A 27858-nucleotide genomic window follows, 5' to 3' on the forward strand; every position below is an offset into this window, starting at 1 on the left:
GTTTGACACACATTTATTTAAGGAAACCAATATTAATAGCAAGTATTATCTCTATCATAAAGGAACGTTTTCCTAGATTTACACATATAAACCACGGCGTAGATGAGAAACTCATTTAGCATGGGTGACTGGGAAACGGATTAACAGGCAGAGAAGGCACTGTGTGATAAGAGGCACAACTGATTTTCACACCTAGATTCTAATTTCATTTCATTGATTTGTGGTGATATCTTTATCTAGTAGGGTGTTTCTGACAATGTTGAGAAAGTTAATAGGACATTATATTTTACGGAAATATTTTTCCTAAGTTACTTTTCTCTCTCTCTCTTTTTTTTTTTTTTTTTTGAGACGGAGTCTCGCTCTGTCGCCCAGGCTGGAGTGCAGTGGCCGGATCTCAGCTCACTGCAAGCTCCGCCTCTCGGGTTCACGCCATTCTCCTGCCTCAGCCTCCTGAGCAGCTGGGACTATAGGCGCCCGCCACCTCGCCTGGCTAATTTTTTGTATTTTTTAGTAGACACGGGGTTTCACCGTGTTAGCCAGGATGGTCTCGATCTCCTGACCTCATGATCTGCCCGTCTCGGCCTCCCAAAGTGCTGGGATTACAGGCTTGAGCCACCGCGCCCGGCCCTAAGTTACTTTTCTGTAAACATCTGTTCCATCCATAGAGGACGCAAGTAGAATTCCAAAACATACACACTGCTCCCTGAAGATACCTGCAGGCAACCTAGGATGTTGCAATACCACAACTGCACAGCACTAGCCTAATTAGGAGGTAGAGAAACATTGTCTATATGCTATTAAAAGATATTTTATCTACTGCTATACTGAGAAATAAGGCCAGTACTAACTCCTAAGTTAATGTCGTATAAAAATCTAGAAGAGTTATTTGACTCTTGTCACTAATACTAAACAACTCACAATGAACACCTAATGTAACAATGAACTGTACACCTTAAACTGATTAAAATGTGGGCGTGGTGGCTCACGCCTGTAATCCCAGCACTTTGGCAGGCCGAGGCAGGTGGATCACCCGAGGTCAGGAGTTTGAGACCAGCTTGGCCAACACGGCAAAACCTCATCTCTACTACTAATAAAAAATTAGCCAGAGGTGGTGGCCCATACCTGTAATCCCAGCCACTTGGGAGGCTGACACACAAGAATTGCTTGAACCCGGGAGGCAGAGGTTGCAGTGAGCCGAGAATGCGCCACTGCACTCCAGCCTGGGGGACAGAGTGAAACTGTGTCTCAAAAAAATAAATAAATAAATAAAAAATAAATAAATTAAAAGGATAAATTTTGTTATATATATTTTACCACAAATTCTTAAAAAGTGAGGTAAGCGGCCAGGCGCGGTGGCTCAAGCCTGTAATCCCAGCACTTTGGGAGGCGGAGACGGGTGGATCATGAGGTCAGGAGATCGAGGCCATCCTGGCTAACATGGTGAAACCCCGTCTCTACTAAAAAGAAATACAAAAAACTAGCCGGGCGAGGTAGTGGGCGCCTGTAGTCCCAGCTGCTCGGGAGGCTGAGGCAGGAGAATGGCGTGAACCCGGGAGGCGGAGCTTGCAGTGAGCTGAGATCCGGCTACTGCACTCCAGCCTGGGCGACAGAGCCAGACTCGGTCTCAAAAAAAAAAAAGTGAGGTAAGCTCTCCTCTGAATCTTGCTGGTTTCCCATTAAAAAAAAAAAAAAAAAAAGGCCAATTAGACTACATTAAAAAACATGAACCCATTAAATTGAACATGTTTAAATTTTACATAGTTGAAAACTTTTAGTAATTTCAATTAATAGAAGCTTTCTGACCTCTTAACAGAGTGTTTATTAGATATCCTCCCTCCATCTCCAAGGAGGACATACACAAACGAAAAAGGCTTAAATCGTAGCAAGGAAGGTTTAGTTTTAACATAATTCTAACTGGAAAGTAATTAAACATTATAATAAGGTATCATGAAAATCTCTGCACGTAGGGATACAAGAATAGGACAGATGACTATCTTAGAAGGGCTGGATACAAATCTGCAGGAAAAGCTGGAATAAACTAGAGAATATCTCTTTTTTTTTTTTTTTGAGACGGAGTCTTGCTCTGTGGCCCAGGCTGGAGTGCAGAGGCGCAATCTCAGCTCACTGCAAGCTCCGCCTCCTGGGTTCACGCCATTCTCCTGCCTCAGCCTTCCGAGTAGCTGGGACAACAGGCGCCCACCACCACACCCGGCTAATTTTTTTTAATGTATTTTTAGTAGAGACGGGGTGTCACCATGCTAGCCACGATGGTCTCAATCTCCTGACCTCATGATGCGCCCGCCTCGGCCTCCCGAAGTGCTGGGATTACAGGCATGAGCCACAGAGCCTGGCCTAAACTACAGAATCTCTTAAGTCAGTTTCCAGTTTTAGAATTCAAGTTCTGTATTCACAGCCCAATAGTATCTCTGAAAGACATTCCAGCTATAGAACACTGCAGATATTAATCTACAAGTCATTTCAATTTGGTTTAGATATTGGGTTTACTTTCACCATACCATTTATTCACTTTACATACTCACTTAGGAACTGAAAATTGACTACTTTTGTTAACAGGCAATTCCATCAATCTCCAGCAGTATGGCTGCCAGCTCAGGTGTAAATGCCTCAAAACATGCTCAACTGAAAACAATATTTGGTTCTAAATTTAACAAACAGAGGCCAGGTGCAGTGGCCCACGCCTATAATCCCAGCCAAGGTGGGTGGATCATTTGAGGTCAGGAGTTCGAGACCAGCCTGGCCAAACATGGTGAAATCCCATCTCTACTAAAAATACAAAAATTAGCCAGGTGTGGTGGTGGGTGCCCATAGTCCCAGCTACTTGGGAGGCTGAAACAGGAGAATCGGTTGCATTGAGCCAAGATGGCGCCACTGCACTCCAGCCTGGGCGACAGAGCGAGACTCCGTCTCAAAAAGAAAAGAAAAGAAATATCTACACAATGTTGTCAACCTAAGACCAAAAAAATATATGTTAACAGGGTAGAAGACCTACAAGGCCAAAACATTCCATTTAGTTAGTTTTTCAACAATGACAAAATTCTTACTTTTCATCACAAAAGCATAACCTTTCCAACTCAGGTTTTATTATTTTATTTTATTTTTGAGACAGGGTCTCTCTCTCTTACCCGGGCAGGAGTACAGCGGCACAATCACGGCTCACTGCACCCTTCACCTCCCAGGCTCAATTGATCCTCCCACCTCAGCCTCCCACTTATCTTGGACTACAGGTGAGCGCCACCCTGTCCAGCTAATTTTTTTTATTTTTGTAGAGATTGAGGTCTCACTATCTTGCCCATGCTGGTCTCAAACTCCTGGGTTCAAGCAATCCTACTGCCTTGGTCTCCCAAAGTGGATTATAGGAGTGAGCTACTGCACTCAGGTTTAATTTTAGAAGACTGAGGGTCTTCGCTTTTCAACAATGATTTTTAATTTACCACATTATTTTTTAATAGACATCAGACAACTGAATGGTATTTATTACAACCCAAAGCAGGCACTTATGAAGTCACAGTAAGATTAATCATCTTCAATTCAACAGGTTAATCATCACAGCAAGCTGAGAGATTTTTTGTCAACTTGTGTTAGGACTATGTCAACAGTTGCCCAGTTAGAAATTAAGTGATGCTTAAAACAACACACGTCTAGACTTTAGATTTTTACTTGAGCAACACACACAAATACTGTGATGTATGCATGCATGCACACTATGTGTATATATATTTACCTAGATTTTATTAATTATGATGGATGTTTGTTTGAAAAAAAATCTTGGCTGGACACAGTGGCTCACGTCTATAATCCCAACACTTTGGGAGACTAAGGCAGGACTGAGCCCAAGAGTTCGAGACTAGATCTGGCAACATAGTGCAACCCATCTCTAAAAAAATTTTTAAATTGATCCTTTTGTAATTCATATGCGTGATGATTGGGTGTTTACATGGATGCGTGAGATGTGCCAACCTTGAATCTTGTTATACGACATGTGCACATTACCCATCTGACATGAGAAAAAGGAAAAAAATTAAATTAAATAAAAAGTAAAAAAATAAAAAATCAGCCAGTCATGGTGGCACACATGTGTAGTCCCAGCTACTCAAGAGGCTGAGGTGGGAGGATTGCTCGAGTCTGGGAGGCTGTAGTGAGCCGTGGTTGCGCCACTGCACTTTAGCCTGGGCGACAGAATAAGACCCTGTCTCAAAAAATAAAATACAAAACTGTCAAGATGAATTAGGTAAACACAGGAACCAAAAAATACAGTATTAGATTATGGCGCTATCTTTCATAAGAAAGAAAAAAATGAAAAGCCTTCCTGCTTTTAGTTCAGAAGTGATTTTTCATTTTATTTTCAAAGAAAATAAAGAACACGCCTTATATAGCCAAAAAATAAGGTAATGTGACTTAAAGTTGAATTATCACTTAACTGCATGGATTTCTAAGAAGCTACTGACTTCCGACTTCTCAATTTCTCTAAAGCCAAAACACTTTTTTTTCCTTCCCCCAGACAGAGTCCTATCCTGCCACCCAGGCTGGAGGGCAGTGGCATGATCACGGTTCACTGCAGCCTCGACCTCCTGGGCTCAGGTATCTTCCTACCTCAGGCTCCCAGGTAGCTGGGACTACAGGCATGCACCACGACACCTGGCCCAGAACACATTTTCTTAACAGCTCACTCCTTTGCTTATATATGTAACTTGTTTTTATACAGAAATAACATGTCATCAACATATATGCTACTCCATGGCTTTGAACTGAAGTTTTTCGTGTAAAAACTCAAATACAAGTTTTATAGTCCATATATATATATATGGTGCGATTTCAGCTCACTGCAGCCTCGACTTCCCAGGGTGATCCTCCCACCTCAGCCTCCCAAGTAGCACACCATTATGTCCGGCTCATTTTGCTGTATTTTTTGTAGAGACAGGATCTCACTATGTCACCCAGGCTGGTCTCAAACTCCTGGACTCAAGTGATCCTCCTGACTCAGCCAGCCTCCCAAAGTGCTGGGATTACAGGTGTGCAGCCTTTTAAGTTTTTTTTTTTCTTATCCACACTGGGCCTCACCTATTCACTTTCCACAATACCTAAGAAAAATCTTAGATGTTAAATACACCTCAAACATATAAAATTCATTACATTGCTTTTGTAGCCATAATAATTATACTAATAAAGACTGACTCTAAAGAACTTAAAACTTATTAGGGCAGTGTTTAAATGGTCCAATTCGGCCGGGCGCGGTGGCTCAAGCCTGTAATCCCAACACTTTGGGAGGCCAAGACGGGTGGATCACGAGGTCAGGAGATCCAGACCATCCTGGTCCACACGGTGAAACCCCGTCTCTACTAAAAAAAAAAAAATACAAAAAACTAGCCGGGCGAGACGGCGGGCGCCTGTAGTCCCAGCTACTCCGGAGGCTGAGGCAGGAGAATGGCGTAAACCCGGGAGGCGGAGCTTGCAGTGAGCCGAGATCGCGCCACTGCACTCCAGCCTGGGCGACAGAGCTAGACTCCGTCTCAAAAAAAAAAAAAAAAAAAAAAAAAATGGTCCAATTCACAAAGGGTTGGGAGAAATAACGATCCTCTCCTACCAAACTAGCAGCAACAATATGCCAAGTTTCCTATGCTGAACTAGTGTAAACAAGGAAGAAAAAGAGCCGGAGGTGGGAAGCAGTCAGGCAAGAGAACAACTCTCTTCAAGATATAACTTTACTTCTAAATTTCACCAGAGTAATAGTTCTCAGTGTGTTCAATAACCCATGTCTCTCTGACTAAACACCTCAGGTTAGCTGTCAGAAAACTACAGTAGGCTATATTCCCTGCCTGAGATCATCAGATGTAACAGATACAAACGGAGATTACAAATGATTAATTCTAAAGGCTATCTCCTGCATCCAAAGAGTTTTCTAAACATCTAGAAATTTAAACCTGCTCTTGCTGTAATAATCGACCTTAAAGATAAAATAGTAAGACCCATCAAAGATGATGCACAGGGAAAAAAAAAAAAAAAATTGGCGGGGCATAGTGGCTCACACATGTTCCCAGCACTTTGGGAGGCAAAGACAGGTGGGTCACCTGAGGTCAGTTCAAGATCTGCCTGACCAATATGGTGAAACCCCATCTCTACTAAAAATACAAAAAAATTAGCCGGGCGAGGTGGTGTGTGCCTGTAGTCCCAGCTGCTGGGGAGGCTGAGACAGGAGAATTGCTTGAACCTGGGAAGCAGAGGTTGCAGTGAACCGATGTTGCGTCACTGCACTCCAGCCTGAGTGACAGAGCGAGACTCCGTCTTAAAAAAAAAAAAAAAAAAAAAAAAAAAAAAATTTACACATCACCTTTGGTGCAGCCATGGCTACAAGGCTCCTACTAACAGATGAGCATCATCCAGGGTAGGACTAGGTTAGGAGCGGGATAAAAAGTAGGTTTACAGCCTCTTTTCCAGCATTGCTCGAGGCATTCAGTGGACAAGGAATAAAAGAGAGGTTGGCTGTGCAAGTGATGCCAAAAGAAACAAGATTCCACATGTCAGGAGATTGAATGCCCAACAGAGCAAAGGGCACTGAACCTTTTGCCTTTTGCCCAAAGACATATTAGTTGTTTCACCTGAAATCCTTTCAAAGAAAGTCTAATCGTCTCCGCTCCAACTCTGCCTCCGAGTGAATCCAACAACCTCTATTCAGAGTACAAGGGGAAGCCTGGCTTATCAACAACAGCAAGTGCTACTTTCAAAGCCAAGAAACACTCCTTTACGTCGGATAGTCTTCTGCCCCAATTCAGTCTTCTACAAGGTGAAGACAAAAACACTTGGCTCCCAGCCTAAGTTCTCCATTTTCCCAAACATCTGTCAACTTAGTTTTCTTTCAAATAAGCCCCTCTCCATTCCCAGCATTCTGGTGGCCCCAGATGAACCCTCTGCCAGGAGTCCTGTCCCTTCAGAAAGTTCCTTCCCCCAAGATCATCTCATTTCCCCCACTTTTCCTAAGGTGGTTCCCAGGCCCTGTCCCAAGTCTAACACTCCCGGTCCTCCATGTGTCAATTTACTAGCAGATCCTACTCCTCCCTGGCATAACTCTTAAGAAAGTCATCTCCCTCACCATACACCCTTGTCTTCCCTTATAATATCACCCCCTTTTCCCTATCTATCCTCAGATGGAAAGAGACAGACACACAAATTAATCTGTTCTCAGCTCCTAACTCCCAAGCCTCTCCAGTGCTCAGGTTGCTCCACAGTACCTAATCCTTCCCTATAGTTTCCGCCCAATCCTGGCATCCTCAGCCCCTCACTCCAAACCCCAACCTTTTCCCCCCCTCCCCAAATCCAGATCTCCTGTGCTTTTTAGTCTCAGCCAATACCATAACCCTTTTCCTCCCAAGTCTACCCACTATGCCTGAATGCCTAAGTATTTTCCTCTCATCCCACGTCCCTTGGCCCTTGGCCCCTAATCCTCGAAAAACCTTAGGAGCTGCCCACACCATCTCCCTTCCGCCCCTTCTGCCTCCGTGGCCCCTAACTCTCCTCTAGCCCTGCTCAGCCCTCTAATTCTTCCTATGCCCCCGGTGCTCCCCCACTTGTCCTACCCGTCCCTGGAAGGGGGTGGCCCTCAGTACCCGCCTGGCTCGCCCGGCCGCCGAGCTCGAGAGTCCCTTCCCTTCCCCTAGGGGCCCCGAGGCCGCTGCCAGCGCTGGCACGGCGGGGCCGGCTCACCAGTTGGTCATGTCCAGGAAGAAGGCGCAACCGGCAGGATTGAGCTGGAAGCCGAGCAGCCTCTGGAACTCGGAGATGAGCACGTCCTTGTCGGTGGTGCCCAAGCAGCTGAACTTCTGCATCAGCTCCGGGTCCAGGTCCACGTCCATGCCCTCCATGGCGGGGCCCGGACACCCGCTTCCCCGCCTCCTCACAACCGAGCCGCCGCCGCGCCGCCGGGCCCGGGGACCGGGAGGGGGCCCGCTGCTAGCTAGCGTCGTGACCCCGCTCCTTTGAGGTAGGCCCCGGGCCTCTCACAGTCTCATAGGGGTAAACTCACTCTGCCACTCACTCACTCTCCCCCCCCTCCCACCCCCCCAGCTCCGCCGCCTCCGCCGCCTCTCGCCTCTCGCCACTCCGCCGCCTCCGCCTCCTCCCGCGCCGCGCCCACTGCGCAAGCGTCGCCCGCCTAGGCCCCGCCCCTTCCTCTCCCGGAGGCCCGCCCCTTCGTGTCGTCACAAACCCGTGACGTCCCCGCGTGACCTCACCGGGGCGGGGCGAAGGGGCGAAAAGTAGGAAGGAGGAAAGAGATGGTCCAACCGTGTGGGGGAGTTTCTGTCCAGACCCTTTCTCCGACGGGTCCCCACCTTCAAGGAGAGCTGTTGAAGCCTGGGGCTGCGGAAGAAGTTCAGGGATTTTCGTTTGTGACAACTCTACCGTTTTGCAGGTGAGGAAACTGAAGTCCCGGGAGAGGGAGACAGTGCCAAGGTCAGGTAGCAAAGTGCACTCAGGACTCAGCCCTCCCAGCCAGGAGTCTGCCACTCACGCTTGAAGGACGTGTTTGAAGAGCCGCTTTCCCAGAGGAATGCTGCCTTAAAGCCTTGATTCCCGGGCACTCTTTGCTGTTACTACAGTTTATCGGTGCTGTTTGTGTTATGCAACGGTAGCATCGTGTCTCCGGAAAATAAAAAAGGTCTCGATACAAACATCCATCACAGGTCTAGAAGAACACCACACATAACCTTCCACCCACTCCATCAGGAACAACCCTATCAAAATAAAGTCATGAGAATTTAGCATGCCTTGTTCTGTATTTAAAATAGAAGACGAAGTATTTCTGTATATACTGTATACCTTCCCGGTCAAGCTCTGTCAAAGAATGAGAAAGGAAGTAAAGAGGCTGTCTTGTCTGCCCTCTTCTGTTAGGAAATGTTTTTGAAACACCGCGAATTGCCCAGCACTGCTAGATCCAAGGCGGGGAAGGGTGGGGGGATGAGTGAGAAATGGTCTTCTGCCTTCAAGTAGCCCTCTATTTTGCAAATAAGGGAAGTAAGCTTACGTGCGTTGTACAGAAATACAGAGCAGCAAAACTAGAACCCAGATTTCTGGTTCCTTATGAATTGTGTTTTCCACAATTTCAAAAACAACTGGAATAAGTAGTAATGTGTCGGCGGCCTGGATGTTTTGGAAAGGGAACGCATTCCTCTGTCCCACTACCAAAAGAGAGTAAACTACAGTGGCTTTTTAAGGTTCTGGAGTCATGCACATTTGGGACTCAGAGATGAACATGTTTTGTCCTAATCTTTTGGATGGTGCAATAGAGACAGAACGATTATAAAAATCTCAATAACTGAAAGGAACTGAGACTGTCGAGTCCAACCTCCCCATTCTACAGATGAAGACATTGAAATGGATAGAGAGGAAATGATTCACCCAAGATTACACAGCTGGAAAGGGCGTTCCAGACTCCCAGTTTAGCACTCCATTCACTATACCCTGCTACATTCCCTTTCTACATTAAGTTCAATTGGGACCTTACACAAAAATTAAAAAGTTGACCCAAGAACTAATTTGATGTTAGGACCATAGACTTCTAGAAAGTGTTTTAACTTGCAGTATTCATGGATGGAAATTGTGTTGACCAAGGATCCAAAAGACGATATTATTGGAACCTGGTGACTCCATTAGAATGCTGATTTAGGGAAAAATTAAAAACTCTTAGTCAATCGCATACAGTACTAAGGTCTTAACCCACACCTAAACTCTACATAATTCAAAAAAAAATTTTTTTTTTCAGACAAGATCTTATTCTGTTGCCCAGGCTGGAGTGCAATGGCAGGATCACGGCTCACTGCAGCCTTGAACTCCTGGGATCAGGTAATCTTCCCACCTCAGCTCCCCCAGGAAATTGGAACTGCAAGTGGGTGCCACCATGCCTGGCTAATGTTGTTTTTTCAACCTTCTGTAGAGACAGGGTCTCACTGTGTTGCCCTGGCTGATCTCAAACTTCTGGGCTTGAGGGATCCTCCTCCCTTGGCCTCCCTAAGTGTTGGGATTGCAGGCATGAGCCACTGTGCCCTAATATTTTTATGTAATAAATAAAAAGCTATTAAGATAAATGAGTAGGTGGGAGGATAGCTTACGCCCAGGAATTTGAGACCAGCCTGAGCAACATGGTGAGACCACCACACCACAAAAAATTTAAAAATTAATCCTGCATGGTAGTGCTCACCCATGGTCCCAGCTACATGGGAGGCTGAGGAGGGAAGATCATTTGAGCCCAGGAAGTTGAGGCTGCAGCGAGTCATGTTCCTGCCACTGCACTCCAGCCTGGGTGACAGGAGATGCTGTCTCAAAAAAATTTTTGAAGTTACATATAAAAATAAAAAGATCAATAAGGAGTCCAAGGTGGGAGGAGCACTTGAGGCCAAGAGTTTGAGACCAGCCTGGGCAGGCAGTGTAGCAAGACCCCATCTCTACCAAAAATTTTTAAAAATAGCTGGGTTAACTGGTACGCACCTGTAGTCCCACCTGCTCCAGGTAGTTGAAGCAGGAAGGTAGCCTGCGCCTAGGAGTTTGAGGCTGCAGTGAGCTGTGATTGTGCCACTGCACTGGAGCCTAGGCACCTGAGCAAGACTCAGTCTCCCTTTTTTTTTTTTTTTTTGAGGCAGAGTCTTGCTCTATTGCCCAGGTTGGAGTGCAGTGGTGAGATCTCAGCTTGTTGGAACCTCTGCCTCCCAGGTTCAAGCAATTCTCCTGCCACAGCCTCGCAAGTAGCAGAGACCACAGGTGTACACCACCACGCCCGGCTGATTTTTGTATTTTTTGGTAGTGACGGATTTTCACCGATGTTGGCCAGGCTGGTCTGAAACTCCTGACTTCAGGTGATCTGCCGTCGGCCTCCCAAAGTGCTGGGATTACAGGCATGAGTCACCTTGCCCGGCCAAGACTGCCTCTTAAAAATATATATATTAAAGGCTGGAAAAATGAATGAAAATATTTTAAACTCCATGAATAAGAAATGCAAATTAAAACAAAGATACAATATCATTCTTACATATTTTTACACTTTTACATAAACAAGATTTTTTAGTATAAATATATCCTATACATTAACTTGTGTCCTCTATTTTTATTTGCTAACTCTGGCAACCCAAACTATGGGGAATGTTTACTTTTATGTTAAATTTCTATACTGCTTGAATGTTTACAGTGAGTATATATTAACTTGGTAGTTTTTGTTTTTTTGGTTTTTTGTCCCCATGAAAGCAGACTGTTTTATTTTTAAAAAAGCATAAAATTTTCAATGATTTTCTTTAAATGTTATTGGTGAGGTCAAATTATATTGCTATTGGCCAAGCATGGTGGCTCATGCCTGTAATCCCAGCACTTTGGGAGGTTGAGGTGGATGAATCACATGAGGTCAAGAGTTCGAGACTAGCCTGGCCAACATGGTGAAACTGCATCTCTACTAAAAAATGCAAAAAAAATTGGCCAGGCGTGGTGGCTTATGCCTGTAATTCCAGTACTTTAGGAGACCAAGGCGGGCAGATCACTTGAGGTCAGGAGTTTGAGACCAGCCTGACCAACATGGAGAAACTCCGCTTCAACTAAAAATACAAAATTAGCCCAGCATGGTGGTGCATGCCTGTAATCCCAGCTACTCTAGAGGCTGAGGCAGGAGAATCACTTGAACCTGGGAGGCAGAGGTTGCAGTGAGCTGAGATCATGCCATTGCACTCCAGCCTGGGCAACAAGAGCAAAACTCTCTCAAAAAAAGAAAAAAAAAATTAGTCAGGCATGGTGGCGGGCGCCTGAAATCCCAGCTACTCAGGAGGCTGAAGCAGGAGAATCATCGCTTGAACCCGAAAGGCAGAGGTCGCAGTGAGCCAAGATCTCGCCATTGCACTCCAGCCTGGGCGACAGAGCAAGACTGTCTCAAAAAATAATAACTATTATTATTTTTATTTATTTATTTTGAGACAGAGTCTCACTCTGTCACCCAAGCTGGAGTGCAGTGGCCTGATCTCGGCTCACTGCAACCTCTGCCTCCCAGGTTCAAGCGATTCTCCTGCCTAAGGCTCCTGAGTAGCTGGGACTACAGGCGCCTGCTACCACGCCCAGCTAATTTTTTTGTATTTTTGATAGAGACAGAGTTTCACCATCTCTGGTCTCTAACTCCTGACCTTAGGTGATCCACCTGCTTCGTCCTCCCAAAGTGCTAGGATTACAGACATGAGCTACCAGGCCCACCGTTAATTATTATTTACTATTACTTTATTTTTTATTTTTTTCTGAGACAGAGTCTCGTTCTGTTGCCAAGGCTGGAGTGCAGTGTCACAAGATCTGTGCTCACTGCAACCTGCAACCTCCGCCTCCCAGGTTCAAGCGATTCTCCTGCCTCACTCAGTCTCCTGAGTAGCTGGGATTACAGGCATTAGCCACCATGCCTAGCTAATCTTTTTATATTTTTTGTAGAGATGGGTTTCGCCATGTTGGCCAGGCTGGTCTCAAATTCCTGATCTCAAGTGATCCGCCCGCCTCGGCCTCCCAAAGTACTGGGATTACAGGCATGAGCCTCTGTGCCCAGCTTTCCTCCCCTTGCTTGCTTGCTTCCTTCCTTCCTTCCTTCCTTCCTTCCTTCCTTCCTTCCTTCCTTCCTTCCTTCCCTCCCTCCCTCCCTCCTTCCTTCCCTCCCTCCCTCCTTCCCTCCCTCCCTCTTTCCCTCCCTCTTTCCCTCCCTCCCTCCTTCCTTCCCTCCCTCCCTCTTTCCTTCCTTCCTTCCTTCCTTCCTTCCTTCCTTCCTTCCTTCCTTCCTTCCTTCCTTCCTTCCTTCCTTCCTTCCTTCCCTCTCTCTCTTCTCTCTCTCTCTTTTTCTCTCTCTCTTTCTTTTTTTCTTTCTTTTCTTTCGTCTAGCTCTGTTGCCCAGGCTGGAGTGTGCAGTGTGCAACAGTGCAATCTCGGCTCACTGCACCCTCCACCTCCTGGGCTCAAGCGATCCTACCACCTCAACCTCCAGAGTAGCTGAGACGACAGGTGCATGCCACCACCCCCAGCTAATTTTTGTATTTTTTGTAGAGACAAAGTTTTGCCATGTTCTCCAGGCTGGTCTCCAACTCCTGGGTTCAGGCTATCCTCCTGCCTCAGCCTCCCCAAGTGCTGGGATTACAGGTGTGAGCTCTTGCACCTGGCCCTGTTTGTTTGTTTGTTTTACATTTTCCAAGTTTTGACAATAAGCATGTGTTGAAGAATTTTTACCATACGATTTGCCTATGCTACGTTAAGTGAAGAAAACAGTATGTAATTTAGTATACTATATGAACTTATCCACATAGCAAGAGATTGGAAATATTAATAGAGAATTATTAATAATAATTTTAATTTTCTTTTTTATACTTTTCTGTATTTAAATAAATATGGCCGTGTGCAGTGGCTCATGCCTGTAATCCCAGCACTTTGGAAGACCCAGGCAGGCAGATCACCTGAGGTCAGGAGTTTGAGACCAGCCTGGCCAAGATGGTGAAAGCTAGTATCTACTAAAAATACAAAAATTAATCAGGCGTGGTGGTGCGTGCCTGTAATCCCAGCTACTCAGGAGGCTGAGGCAGAAAAATCGCTTGAACCCAGGAGGCAGAGATTGTAGTGAGCTGAGAACCTACTATTACATTCCAGCCTGGGCAACAGAGGGAGACTCCATCTCCAAATAAATAAATAGGACCAGGCAAGGTGGCTCACGCCTGTTATCCCAGCACTTTGGGAGGCCAAGGCAGGAGGGTCACTTGAGCTCAGGAGCTCAAGACCAGCCCTGTCAACATATCGAGACAAAAATAAAACATAAGAACAATTAACTGGGGGCGGTGTGCATGCCTGTAATCCCAGCTACTCGGGAGGTTGAGGTGGGAGGATCTCTTGAACAGAGGAGGTCAAGGCTGCGGTGAGCAGAGATTGTGCCACTGCACTCCAGCCTGGGGTAATGCAGCAAGACCCTATCTTAAAATAAAATAAAATAAAATAAAATAAAATAAGATAAAATAAAAAATAAAATATACTAAAATAAAATAAAATAAATGTTTCAACTGGCTGGTCCACTAAGAATCATGAGACAGGGCCGGGCCCGGTGGCTCATGCCTGTAATCCCAGCACTTTGGGAGGCCGAGACAGGCGGATCACGAGGTCAGGAGATCGAGACCATCCTGGCTAACACGGTGAAACCCCGTATCTACTAAAAAAAATACAAAAAACTAGCCAGGCGCGGTGGCGGGCACCTGTAGTCCCAGCTACCCGGAGGCTGAGGCAGGAGAATGGCGTAAACCCGGGAGGCAGAGCTTGCAGTGAGCTGAGATCTGGCCACTGCACTCCAGCCTGGGCGACAGAGCGAGACTCTGTCTCAAAAAAAAAAAAAGAATCATGAGACAGAGGCCAGGCGTGGTGGCTCATGCCTGTAATCCCAGCACTGTAGGAGGCTGAGGCAGGCGGATCACCTGAGGTCAGGAGTTTGAGACCAGCCTGGCCCACATGGCAAAGCCCCATCTCTACTAAAAATACAAAAATTAACTGGGTATGGTGCCACGCACCTATAATTACAGCTACTCGGGAGGCTGGGGTAGTAGAATTGCTTGAACCTGGGAGGCAGAGGTTGCAGTGAGCCAAAATTGTGCCACTGCACTCCAGCCTGGGAGACAGAGTGAGACTCCATCTCAAAAAAAAAAAAAAAAAGTATAACGAGACAGAATTATCTCTATTATCTCTGTTAACGTGGATGATCTTTAAAGCCTTTATTTGGGAAGTAAGAATTGCATGTCAATTTTTTTAAACACTTGGGGTCTTGCTTTTCCACCAAGACTGAAATGCAGTGGCGAAATAACTCACTCCAGCCTGGAACTCCTGGGCTTGAGCAGTCCTGCTGCCTCAGCCTCCCAGAGTGCTGGTATTATAGGCATCAACCACCGTACTCAGCCTTGCAATGTATTCTTAAATGATAAAAGATACCCAGCCGAGTGCAGTAACCTACGCCTGTAATCCCAGCACTTTGGGAGGCCAAGGCAGGCAGATCACCTGAGGTCAGGAGATCGAGACCATCCTGGCCAACGTGGTGAAACCCTGTCTCTACTAAAAATCCAAAAATTAGCTGCGCATGGTCGCACATGCCTGTAATCCCAGCTACTCAGGAAGCTGAGGCAGGAGAATCGCTTGAACCAAGGAATCGGAGGTTGCAGTGAGCCAAGATCATGCTACTGCATTCCAGCCTGGTGACAGAGCGAGACTCATCTCAAAAAAAAAAGAAAAAAGTTTGGAATTTAATGTATGGCTACAACTAGCACAAGCCAAACTTTCCATTCTGTGTTTGTTTCCCAAGAATGGAGGTTTAAATGAGGTAGGCATAAGCATTTGTAAATGTAAAATATTAAAGTCTTACATGACATTGGGAGAGACAAGGACATACATTTCTATAAATAACTATATAAAGGCAGACAACCGTGCAAAGCTGCATATGTTCAAGTGCCAAATGGGAAGTAGACAACGAAGCTGTAGGACTTGGGAGGAGGGAAGAGTAAGGGGTAGGTTGGGGTGCCCAGAGATGCCTTCCAGGAGACTCGACTCAGGAGGCCTGGATGATCCTCCACAGAGTTTGAGGAACAGGCTAGTAAGGGAAAGCATTATGACAAAGTCATTTAGAAGCTTTGAACCTCGCCAAGACCCTGGCTCTTATTTACTTATTTACTTATTTTGAGACAGAGTCTCACTCTGTCGCCTAGGCTGGAGTGCAGTGGTGCAATCTTGGCTCACTGCAACCTCTGCCTCCCGGATTCAAGCGACTCTCTTGCCTCAGCCTCCCAAGTAGCTGGGATTCCAGGCGCCTGCCACCACACCTGGCTAATTTTTGTATTTTTAGTAGAGACAGGGTTTCACTATGTTGTCCAGGCTGGTCTCAAACTCCTGACCTCAAGTGATCTGCCCACCTCAGCCTCCCAAAGTGCTGGGATTGCAGGCGTGTGTCACTGCGCCTGGCCAAGACCCTGGCTCTTTTTGCTGCTTCCTGTTTTCTGTACTGAATGCAAAAACATATCTAGAAGTCACTCCAGGAAACGGAAATGCAATCTAAGTTCTACCTGGGGGGGCATATTTTCTCTGGGAAGTGAATAGGTGAGGTTGAAGAGCAACCCTCCACTTTCAATATCCTCCCAAAGCATGATAGGAAAGGACCAGACCCCCACATTTGGGGTTTTTCCAGTTCTTCTACCCTACTGCCCTACTCAAGAGATACTCAAATGGCAGGCACCAGCCTATTGTACTATTTTTTCTTCTGGGTAAAGCATGAGACCCTGGGTCTCTTCTTTCCTACTATGGTGAATGGGAGAATGCAGACGAAAACCTGACTGTCTTTATCTCACGTCCCTTGGCCTAGATACATCCAGAAGTAGTCCATTCTTCTTTTCTTTTTTTTCCCCTTCTCTTCTTGGCCCCTTTAGTTTGCCAAGTCAAACATCCTCCAAGTAAACATGAACTCCTTATCTCTCCCTCATGTTAAAAAAACAAAAACAAAAACCCAGAGCCTCTCCCCTTTTATTATAATCATTCTCTTCACTCTTTTTTACCAACTGGGTTCCAATGTGTACAACATCTTGCTGTCTGCATCTCAGGTAAAGTTAAGAAAGAAAAGGAGAAAAAAGGGAACAAATATTTAATGAACTCTCCAATGTGTCAGGGTCCATCACATTAAGTACTTTGGTTCATTTAATCTTCACAACAAAATGAGATCATTATTATTTTTCCAATTTGCGGATCAGGAAATAGAAATTGAAAGTTTAAATACCCTGTTCAAAGAGACACAGATGTTGAGAAAGCCAAGATTTAACCCAAGGATCAGAAAGAAACCTGTGCCTTTCTCTTTACTCCAGATTTCTTTCGGTCCTTTTTTTTTTTTAAAATTTTTATTATTTTTATAATAGAGACAGGGTCTTGCTATATTGGCCAGGTTGGCCTTGAACTCCTGGCCTCAAGCAATCCTTCTGCCTCAGCCTCCCAAAGTGTTGGGATTATAGACATGAGCTACTGCACCCAGCCTCTTTCAATCCTAAGGATTTTACATTTTCACTATGTTCAGCCTACTTGTGTTTGTAAGTAGCCATCATTACTTTCTTTTATGGGATTACTTTGATGATTTTCAAGATCCTTTTAGAGGAGACTAAGCTAATAAATACTAATGCCAATACCTTGGCCAGGCACAGTGGCTCACACCTGTAATCCCAGCACTTTGGGAGGCCAAGGCTAGCCTGGCCAACATGGTGAAACCCCGCCTCTACTAAAAACACAAAGATTAGCTGGGAATGGTGGCACACACCTGTAATCCCAGCTACTCAGGAGGCTGAGGCAGGAGAATCGCTTGAACCTGGGAGGCAGAGGTTGCAGTGAGCCAAGATCATGCTACTGCTGTCCAGCCTGTGCAACAGAGTGAGAGTCTGTCTCAAAAAACAAAACAAAACAAACTTAAAAAAAAATACCAATACCTTAAATTTATGTAACACTTGACAGTTTACTTTTTGCCTTATTTTTTCTTTTTTTTTTTTTTTTTTTTTTTTTTTTTTTTTTTTTTTTTGAGACAGAGTCTTGCTCTGCCGCCCAGGCTGAAGTGCAGTGGCCGGCTCTCAGCTCACTGCAAGCTCCGCCTCCCGGGTTCACGCCATTCTCCTGTCGCAGCCTCCCGAGTAGCTGGGACTACAGGCGCCCGCCTCGTCGCCCGGCTAGTTTTTTGTATTTTTTAGTAGAGACGGGGTTTCACCGTATTAGCCAGGATGGTCTCGATCTCCTGACCTCATGATCCGCCCGTCTCGGCCTCCCAAAGTGCTGGGATTACAGGCTTGAGCCACCGCGCCCGGCCCTTTCTTTTTTTTTTTTTGAGATGGAGTTTCACCCTTGTTGCCGAGGCTGGAGTGCAATGGCGCAATCTCAGCCCACGGCAACCTCCATCTCCTGGGTTCAAGCGATTCTCCTGCCTCAGCCTCCTGAGTAGCTGGGATTACAGACGCATGCCACCACTCCCAGCTAATTTTCATATTTTTAGTAGAGGTGGGGTTTCTCCATGTTGGTCAGGCTGGTCTCGAACTCCTGACCTAAAGTGATCCGCCCACCTCGGCCTCCCAAAGCACTGGGATTATAGGCGTGAGCTGCCATGCCCGGCCTTCCTTATTTTTTCATTGTTTCAATGTTTTATTTTCTTTGGCTATGTCATTAGTAATACCTTATAGTTTTTCAATATATCCATGTATTCTCTTATCTCATTTTCAGGAAAAACAAATTACATTGGCTTGTTTTTTAGTAACTTTTTTTTTTTTGAAAGACTCATACATGCTTGTTGCAACTAAAATTAAGCAATATAGAAATTGTAAAAAAAAAAATTAAATAAAAAGAAAGTAAAAATCACCCTAAATCCCGCTACTCAGAGATAACCACTGTTAATATTTGAGTAAATATGTTTTTCATCTGTTTCTCCATTTGTATAATTTGACTAAATGGGATCATACTCTGCCTTTCTAGGCTGCTTTTTTTCACTGAGAGTATGCTGACAACAGCTTTCCACATCAGTAAATGTATATTTATGTCATTATTTATATTTATTTTAATTTTGTTTGTTTATTTTCTGGTTTTTGTTTTTGAGGCAGGATCTTGGTTTGTCACCCAGGCTGGAGTGCAGTGGCACAATCACGGCTCACTGCAGCCTTGACCTCCTGGGCTCAAGCGATCCTCCCACCTCACTCTGTAGAGCAGTTGGGAGTACAGGCACACTCCACCAAGCTCAGCTACTTTTTAAATTTTTTTGTAGAGATGAGATCTCACTATGTTGCTCAAACTGGTCTTTAACTCCTATGCTCAAACAATCCTCCTGCCTCAGCCTGCCAAAGTGCTAGGATTACAGACATGGGCCACTGCACCCAGCTCCATTATTATTTTTAATGATTACATAGTATTCCAATTTAAGGATACGTTTCACTTGACCAGTGACCTATTGATGACGTTTGAGACTACTTCCAATTTTTCGTTGTCATAAGAAATTATTAGCCCTAATTTAAAGATTAGGGAATCGAAGCTCTGAAAAAGCTAAATGACTCCCTTTTCAAACTCCAGGTCTAGAGCTAAGCTACTTGCGCCAAGCCCTAGATTTCTGACTCTTTTTTTTTTTTTTAAAGACAGGGTCTCACTATGTTGCCCAGGCAGGTCTTGAACTCTCGAGGTCAAGGTGTCCTGGCCCAGACTTCTTACTCAAAACAGTTCTCTTTCCAAATGAACTATAAGAATAGAAAGTTGGAATTCTTGACATATAATAGGAGTTGACATTCTTGGCATATAATATAGAATTGACAACAAAAAATGAGATGTTTTTAACTGTCCCATTTCTTTTTATTTCCTTTTTTAATCAGTCTACATCATGCTTTGATGCCCCATTTCTTTAAAAGTTAAGCATATGCTTACTATAAAACCCCCACATTCTGCGCCTGTCTATTTACTCAAAGTAAATGAAAGCATATGTCCATACAAATACTTATACATGAACATCCATAGCAGGTTTTTTTTTTTTTTTTTTTCTGAGATGGAGTCTTGCTCTGTTGTCCAGGCTGGAGTGCAGTGGCGCAATCTCAGCTCAGTGCAACCACCGCCCCCTGGGTTCAAGCAGTTCTCCTGCCTCAGCCTCCCAAGTATCTGGGACTACAAGCGTGTGCTACCGCACCTGGCTAATTTTTGTATTTTTAGTAGAGATGGGGTTTCACTATGTTGGCCAGGCTGGTCTTGAACTCCTGACCTCAGGTGATCCGCCTGCCTTGGCCTCCCAAAGTGCTGGGATTACAGGCGTGAGCCATTGCGCCCGGCCCATTCATGCCAGTTTTATTTGCAGTATTCAAGTAATGGAAACAACCTAAATGTTCATCAACAAGCAAATGGATAAACAAATTGTAATATGCCCATACAATGGAATACTACTCAGCAATCGAAAGGAGTAAACTATTGATAGGTACAGCAACATGGATGAATTTCAGAAACATTGAGCAAAAAAAGCCAGACACAAAGGAATATGCACTGTGTAATTCCACTTATTTGAAGTTCAAGAATAGGTAAAACTGAGCTATAGTGATGGAAAGTGACCCCAGTGGTGCCTGGAGTTGTAGGGGAGCTTGGAGGAGGCCCAGAGAATTGACTGGGAAGGGGCATGAGTGGATCTTTTGGGTTGGGTTAATGGAATTGTTCTATATCTGAATTGTGGTAACAGTTACATGGATATATGCATTTATCAAATCTCATCAAACTGTACACCTTTTTGTTTTGTTTTGAGACAGAGTCTCACTCTGTCACCCAGGCTGGAGTGCAATGTGTAATCTTGGTTCACTGAACCTCCATCTCCCTGGTTGAAGCAATTGTCCAGGCTCAGCCTCCCAAGTAGCTGGGATTACAGGCGCACACCACCACACCCAGCTAATTTTTTTGTATTTTTAGTAGAGATGGGATTTTGCCATGTTGGCCAGGCTGGTCTAGAACTCCTGACTTCAAGTGATCCACCCACCTTTGCCTCCCAAAGTGCTGGGATTACAGGCATGAGCCACTATGCCCCGCCAAACTGTACACTTTAAATGGGTGCATATTATTGTATGTAAATTATATTTCAACAAAGTGTTGTTTTTTAATTGGTCCTTTGGTTTTGTTACCATGAAGTATACTGCGTCTGGTAGAGATAAACATTTGGCATAAATGAAAAATGTCTGTGAATGAATAATTTTATATATATATATATATTTTTTTAAGGATAAATGGCACTCATCTGGTCCTTTCCCAGTAATAGGAGTCACTTATCAGAAAAATAACTTGTCTGCATGAGCTTGACCCTGAAAAGATGAGACACAGGTTGGCTCTACATACCGTGGGTAATGCTGCTGTGGCTGGACATGCGACAGCTGGCCGGGGTCCTCGGCAGTGGGCCCAGGCAGGCATCTGGGTAGGGAGAAAGAAGGGCTCAGCCCTCCCCTTAGCATACATTTTTCAAGGGCAGACCTGCCTAGGAGGGTCACATGTCTGATGCCTTTGCCAGGCTTCCAAACACAGAAAAGCTGCAGGGTTCTATGAAAAATGAAGCCTTTGTGTCAAAAATAGACCTTCAAGGAGAAAATTAAAAAGCTGTTTCCTGAAGCTAGCAAAGGGGAGCTATCCTGGAAAGGAAAATGCCTAGAGAGCCAGTTTGAATTTTGAAGGGCCATGCTAACAAGTGATGACAACTCAGGGGCCTCCTTTCAGAGGCCCCGTAGAATTTCACTGAACTCATTTGCCTCCAATCTCCTCGAATCTCACACTGCAGAACTTCTGGGATGCTTTAAAGTGAGTTTCTACAGAAAAGGAAAAATCAAGTGACTGTCAGGTGCTTAACTGGTTAGGAACATCAAAGATGCCTGCTTGAAAAAGAAAGCAAATCAAAACAAAACAGAAAGCCCTAAACAGGAATCACTAGAAAGCAACTCTTTGTAACTGATAATAGCAGACTGCTGTAAAGGCATCCCCAAAAGTAAAATGTTCATTTCCTCCAAAAAGAGTGTGTGTGTGTCTGTGTGTGTGTCTCTGTGTGTCAGAGAGACGGAGACAGAATGAGGTAGAAGAGGTCAAGACTAGAGAGAATAAGTTAATATTTCCTTTCTCTCACCAGACCTCATGTGGCCAAAAGCTAAACAGGTCCATAATCAGCACACTGTTCACCTATCCTTATGTGTATCCTTAAGCTAGTATCTCAGGAGTCTAATTCCCTAAATCTCAGTCACTTGGGAGCCAGTGGATCTTGTTAAAAATGCCCATTCTTGGCTGGGCATGGTGGCTGACATCTGTAATTCCAGCACTTTGGGAGGCTGAGGCAGGCAGATCACGAGGTTAGGAGATCAAGACCATCCTAGCTAACACAGTGAAACACCACCTCTACTAAAAATACAAAAAAAAAAAAAAAAAAAATTAGCCAGGTGTGGTGGCGGGCGCTTGTAGTCCCAGCTATTCGGGAGGCTGAGGAAGGAAAATGGCGTGAACCCAGGAGGCAGAGCTTGCAGTGAGCTGAGATCATGCCACTGCACTCCAGCTTGGGCAACAGAGCGAGACTCCATCTGTTGGAAAAAAAAAAAGCCCATTCTTGGCTAGGCACGGTGGCTCATGCTTGTAATCCTAGTACTTTGGGAGGCCAAGGTGGGCAGATCACCTGAAGTCAAAAGTTTGAGACCAGCCTGGCCAACATGGCGAAACTCCTTCTCTACTAAAAATACAAAAATTAGCTGGGTGTGATGGTGCACGTCTGTAATCCCAGCTACTTGAGACTGAGATAGGAGAATCGCTCGAACCCAGGAGGTGGATGTTGCAGTGAGACGAGATTGTGCCACTGCACTCCAGCCTGGGAGACAAGAGTGAAACTCTGTCTCAAAAACAACAACAACAAAAAGCCCATTCTTGGCCGGGCGCAACAGCTCATGCCTATAATCCCAGCACTTTGGGAGGCCGAGGTGGGTGGATTATTTGAGGCCAGGAGCTTGAGACCAGCCTGGCTAATATGGTTGAAAACCCGTCTCTACTAAAAATAAACATTAAAAAATGAGCCATGGTTGTGGGCGCCTGTAAATCCCAGCTACTTGGGAGGCTGAGACACGAGAATCATTTGAACCTGGGAGGTGAAGGTTGCAGTGAGCCGAGATTGTGCCACTACACTCCAGCCTGAGTGACAGAGCAAGACTCTGTCTCAAAAAAAAAAAAAAAAAAAAAAAAGCCCATTATTGGGTCCCAGATCCCTACAGTATAAGTCCGTGTGTCTGAAATAGAGCCCAGGAATCACCATGTGATTCTAATGCACATTAAAGCTTGAAGGTCATTACCATTTCTTTTCTTCTCTTTTCTTTCTCTTTTTTTTTGAAACAAGGTTTTACTCTGCCGCCCAGGCTGGAGTGCAACGACACGATCTCAGCTTACTGCAGCCTCCACCTCCTGGACTCAAGTAGCTGGAACCACAGGTGCGTGCCACCATGTCTGGCTAAGTTTTTGATTTTTGGTAGAGACAAGGTGTGTCTCTAGTGTCCAGGCTAGTTTTGAACTCCTGTGCTCAAGCCATCCTCCTGGCTCAGCTTCCCAAAGTGCTGGGACTACAGGCATAAACCACTGAGCCCGGCAGAAGATCATTACTTTAAGCAAACACAGTTAATCGTTTATTAATGGTTTGCTCAATAGTTCAACTCGATTACAGGTCAGCAAATTAAACTCTGTATTTTCACTGGTGTGTTTGAATTCCGTTTGTCTCAAGAAAAGCAACTATGAATTGGTGGGGAAAAAAACCCCACTGGATGGTTGAGAATATAAATCCATACATTTCTGAGATTGGTGGCAATATGTTACAAAATTCTTCTAAATGCTTTCACCCAGATTTTCCACTCCCAGTCATGAATCCTAATGTAATAATGAATGAGCCAAGATACGAGAAAGTTTATTTTGCTATTGTTCATAATTTTGAAAAATTGGAAACCATCTAAATGCTTAACAAAAGGAGATCAGTTAAACTAGTTATAAGAGTGCCATGTAATAAATGCAGATCTGAATTTATTGACACGGGCACATGTTTAAACTACATAATTGTTCAAGGGACAAAGAAGATTACAAAACTATGTCATATGTTTATTTTTGTAAAAAGAAATTTAAAACAGGCCGGGCATGGTGGCTTACGCCTGTAATTCCGGTATTCTGGGAGGCCGAGGCAGGCAGATCTCGAGTACAAGAGATAGAGACCATCCTGGCCAACATGGTGAAACCCTGTCTGTACTAAAAATAAAAAAATTAGCTGGGCATGGTGGCCTGTGCCTGTAGTCCTCACCACTTGGGAAGCTGAGGCAGGAGAATCGCTTGAACCCAGGCAGTAGAGGTTGCATTGAGCCACGATCGCACCACTGCACTCCAGCCTGGCGACAGTGCAAGATTCTGTCAAAAACAAAGCAAAACAAAACAAAAATTAGTGGGGCATGGGGGTGTGCACCTGTAGTCCCAGCTACACGGGAGGCTGAGTCAGAATAATCGCATGGGCAACAGAGAGACTCCATCTCAAATAAAAAAAAAAAAAAAATTAAGAACAAAATTTTGAAGAATATACAAAATGTTAACAATACCTATCTCTGTGTGGTGGGGTCACATTTTTCTTCTTTGTAATTTGTTTAAATTGTTTTAAAATTATATACATATATTATTATTTTAGAGACAGGGTCTCATTCTGTCCCCCAGGCCGTAGTGCAGTGGCATGATCATGGTTCAGTATAACCTCAAACACTTGGGCTCAAGAGATCTTCCCATCTCAACCCCTAAGTAGCTAGGACTACAGGGGCAGACCACCATGCCTAGCTACATTTTTTGTTTGTTTGTTTTTAAGTAGAGATACGGTCTCACTGTTTCCCAGGCTTACTGTTATAATCAGAAAAAGCATAGGGCTGTAACCATTTTGAATAAAAGGAGCAGATCACTGAATTCCATGGTTAAAAACTGGGTTAAAGTCCCAGATCTACTGCTTTGAACTTCCCTTTTCTTTTCTCTGAAATGGAGTATTATCATCTCGGGGGTACTCTCCATCTACCTCTGAGAGTAGTTGTGAGACAAAATTTGGAAATATTTTGCAAACTATAAAGTGTTTTATAAAGATGCTGTATTACTAAGTTTTGATTTTCACATCAGAGACCCAAATTCATTCAATACCTAAATCTGCGAATATGTCGTTAAACATGATGCTAGCCTTTTTAAAAAAAATTGTATGTTACTTTTTATTATGGAATTTATTTATTTATTTTGAGACAGAGTTTAGCACCTGTATACCTAGGCTGGAGTACAGTGGCGCAATTTGGGCTCATTGCAAACTTTGCTTCTGGGGTTCAAGTGATTCTCCTGCCTCAGCCTCCCAAGTAGCTGGGATTACAGGTGTGCACCACCACACCGAGCTGATTTTTGTATTTTAAGTAGAGATGGAGTTTCACCATGTTGGCCAGGCTGGTCTCGAACTCCTGACCGTAGGTGATCTGCCCGCCTCGGCCACTGAAAGTGCTGGGATTACAGGTGTGAGCCACCGCACCCAGCTGAGAGACCCTGTCTCTACCAAAAAAAAAAAAATTAAAAAATTAGCCAGTTGTGGTGGTACATGCCTATAGTCCTAGGTACTCAGGAGGCTGATGCAGGGGGATCACTTGAGCCTGGGAGTTCAAAGTTTCAGTGAGCTATGATCATGCTATTGCACTCCATCCTGAGCACAGAGAGAAATTTTATTAAAAAAAAAAAAAAAAAAAAGTAGCCTGGATACAATGGCTCATGCCTGTAATCCCAGCACTTTGAGAGGCCAAGACAGGTGGATTGCTTGAGGCCAGAAGTTCAAGACCAGCTTGAGCAACATGGTGAAACCTCATCTGTATAAAAAAGAAAAAGGAAAATTTACTAACTCGATAGAACTTTACAGAAAAAAAAAATTAGCTGGGTGCGGTGGTGTGCAGCTGTAGTTCCAGCCACTCAGGAGGCTGAGGTGGGAGGATTGCTTGAACTGGGAGGTTGATGCTGCAGCAAGCTGTGATCATACCACTGCTCTACAGCCCGGGTGACAGAACAAGTCCCTGTCTCAAAGAAACAAACAAAAAAGTGAATAAAATAGCATACGCACTCCCATGTATGCATCACCCAGCTTCAATATTATCAACTGACAGCCAACCTTGTTTTGTCTACACCTCCCACTCACTCCCAACTTCTCCCATATTAACATAGTGCCAGACTTTTAGTTGAGCTCTATAAATTTTTTTTTTTTTTTTTTTTGAGACTGGCTCTCGCTCTGTCACTGAGTCCGGAGTGCAGTGGCACAATCTAGGCTCATTGCAACCTCTACCTCCTTGGTTCAAGTGATTCTCCTGCCTCAGCCTCCCAAGTAGCTAAGACTACAGCACGTGCCACCATGCCCAGCTAATTTTTATATTTTTAGTAGAGACAGGATTTCACCATGTTGGCCAGGCTGGTCTCAAACTCCTGACCTCAGGTGATCCGCCCACCTCGGCCTCCCAAAGTGCTGGGATTACAGATGTGAGTCACTGTGCCTAGCCAACCTCTATAACTTTCATGTACATAAAAGTACATTCCAGTTCTCAACTCCTCATCTAAAAAGACAGTTCGGAGACCAGGACACGGTGACTGGTTTCCTGCCAGGTGGCATAGGGGAGCTTAACAAGAACTACCATCCCAATTTCCTGGTGTTGAAGAAGCATACAACCATCAGTGAGATCAAAGACACTTTCCAGCAGTTTCTAAACGGGACGACATTGGCATCATCCTTGTCAACCAGTACATTACAGAGATGGTGCAGCATGCCTTGGATGCCCACCAGTGCTCCATCCCAGTCATCCTGGAGATCCCCTCCAAGGAGCACCCATATGACGCCGCCAAGGAATCCATCCTGGGCAGGGCCAGGGGCATGTTCTCTGCCAAAGACCTGCTCTAGGGGATTCTTCACAGCCCAAAGCCCCTGCCTCATTTCCAGGCCTCTCCCCAGGCTTGCCATCAGCCTTCTTTAAGTTATGAGCCTCTGACTTCCAATTCCCATCCCTTTCACTTCATGAAGAGGCTAGGTGAGGCGCTCCTAGGTTGCTTGGGCTCTGCTGTTAAAGTCTAGGCTAGTTAAGGAACAGGAAGCCAGACCATCTTCTCTCTCCACTACCTCTTCCCTGTGCTGTTGGTTACACAGTGTTGTTGTTGATGTAAAATTAAAGTCTAATATTAATAATATTCTTGCTTCTCTCCAAAATAATGAAAACAAAAAGTTGATATAGTACAATTTCTACAGATTATGTATGCAGCTCAGCATTGGGCCAACAAAAGGACCTTTGAAGTCTAATAGACTTGATTTCAAATCCTTCCCTGTCACCTACCAGTCATGTGACATCAGATAAATTAATTACCCCTTTTAAGTCTTGTTTCCTAATACCTGCCTTCTATAGTTAACATGAGACTTAGGCTGGGCGTGGTGGCTCATGCCTGTAATCCTAGCACTTTGGGAGGCTGAGGTAGGCGGATCATTTGAGGTCAGGAGTTCGCAACCAGCCTGGCCAACGTGGTGAAACCCCATCTCTACTAAAAATACAAAAGTTAGCCAGGCATGGTGGCGTGTGCCTGTAATCCCTGCTACTTGGGAGGCTGAGGCAGGAGAATTGCTTGAACCCAGGAGGCAGAGGTAGCAGTGAGCCAAGATCACACCATTGCACTCCAGCCTAGGAGACAGAGTAAGACTCCATCTCGGAAAGAAAAAAAAAATGAGACTTAAATAAGAGAATGTATGTAAAGCAGTAAAGCACTTAGCATGACGTCTAACACATAGTGGTGGGGGGGCAACAACATCTCACAAGACATTCCATTTGTTTATAGAAGACCTTTAGGAAGTACAACCATAAATATTGATTTCCCTTTGACGTACAAAGAAACTGACAACATTAATGAGTATTGCTAACAGTGGAGAGACAGAACACTGCTCATTTTCTACTGGGAAAGTGAAAATTGGGACAACCACTGAGCACAGCCACAATTTGGCGGTATCTAGGAAAGTAGAAGAGGAGTTTTCCCCTACATCCCAGCAATTCTATTTCTAGGTATATGCTCTAGAAAACTCTCACACGTGTACCCAAGAAGACATATAAGAATGTATATTGCAGGCCAGGCGCGGTGGCTCACACCTGTAATCCCTGCACTTTGGGAGGCCGAGGCGGGCAGATCACAAGGTCAGGAGATCGAGACCATCCTGGCTAACACGGTAAAACCCCTGTCTCTACTAAAAATACAAAAAAGTTAGCCTGGTGTGGTGGCGGGCGACTGTAGTCCCAGCTACTTGGG

General features: G+C 44.8%; 1 protein-coding gene, 1 non-coding gene and 1 pseudogene across 3 annotated transcripts in view; 2 read left to right on the forward strand and 1 right to left on the reverse strand.

Moving 5' to 3' along the window:
* ILRUN (inflammation and lipid regulator with UBA-like and NBR1-like domains) overlaps positions 1–8134 on the reverse strand; it is a 109224-nt gene extending 101090 nt beyond the window's left edge. The window contains exon 1 of one of the 2 annotated variants that reach the window (XM_010358061.2): positions 7717–8134. In XM_010358061.2, the coding sequence (XP_010356363.1) occupies positions 7717–7874 (158 nt within the window). In that variant the 5' untranslated portion in view covers positions 7875–8134. The remainder of the gene's footprint in view (positions 1–7716) is intronic. The other variant, XM_010358060.2, reaches the window with a different exon arrangement.
* Positions 3916–4021, forward strand: LOC115897203. Its single transcript, XR_004057131.1, has one exon. It is a non-coding gene; the product is annotated as a small nucleolar RNA U13 (small nucleolar RNA).
* On the forward strand, positions 7873–26774 carry LOC104658141 (annotated as a pseudogene).
* The last annotated feature ends 1084 nt before the right edge of the window (positions 26775–27858 follow it).

This window comes from Rhinopithecus roxellana, chromosome 4 (assembly GCF_007565055.1).
Source record: "Rhinopithecus roxellana isolate Shanxi Qingling chromosome 4, ASM756505v1, whole genome shotgun sequence".
Classification (NCBI taxonomy): Eukaryota; Metazoa; Chordata; class Mammalia; order Primates; family Cercopithecidae; genus Rhinopithecus; species Rhinopithecus roxellana.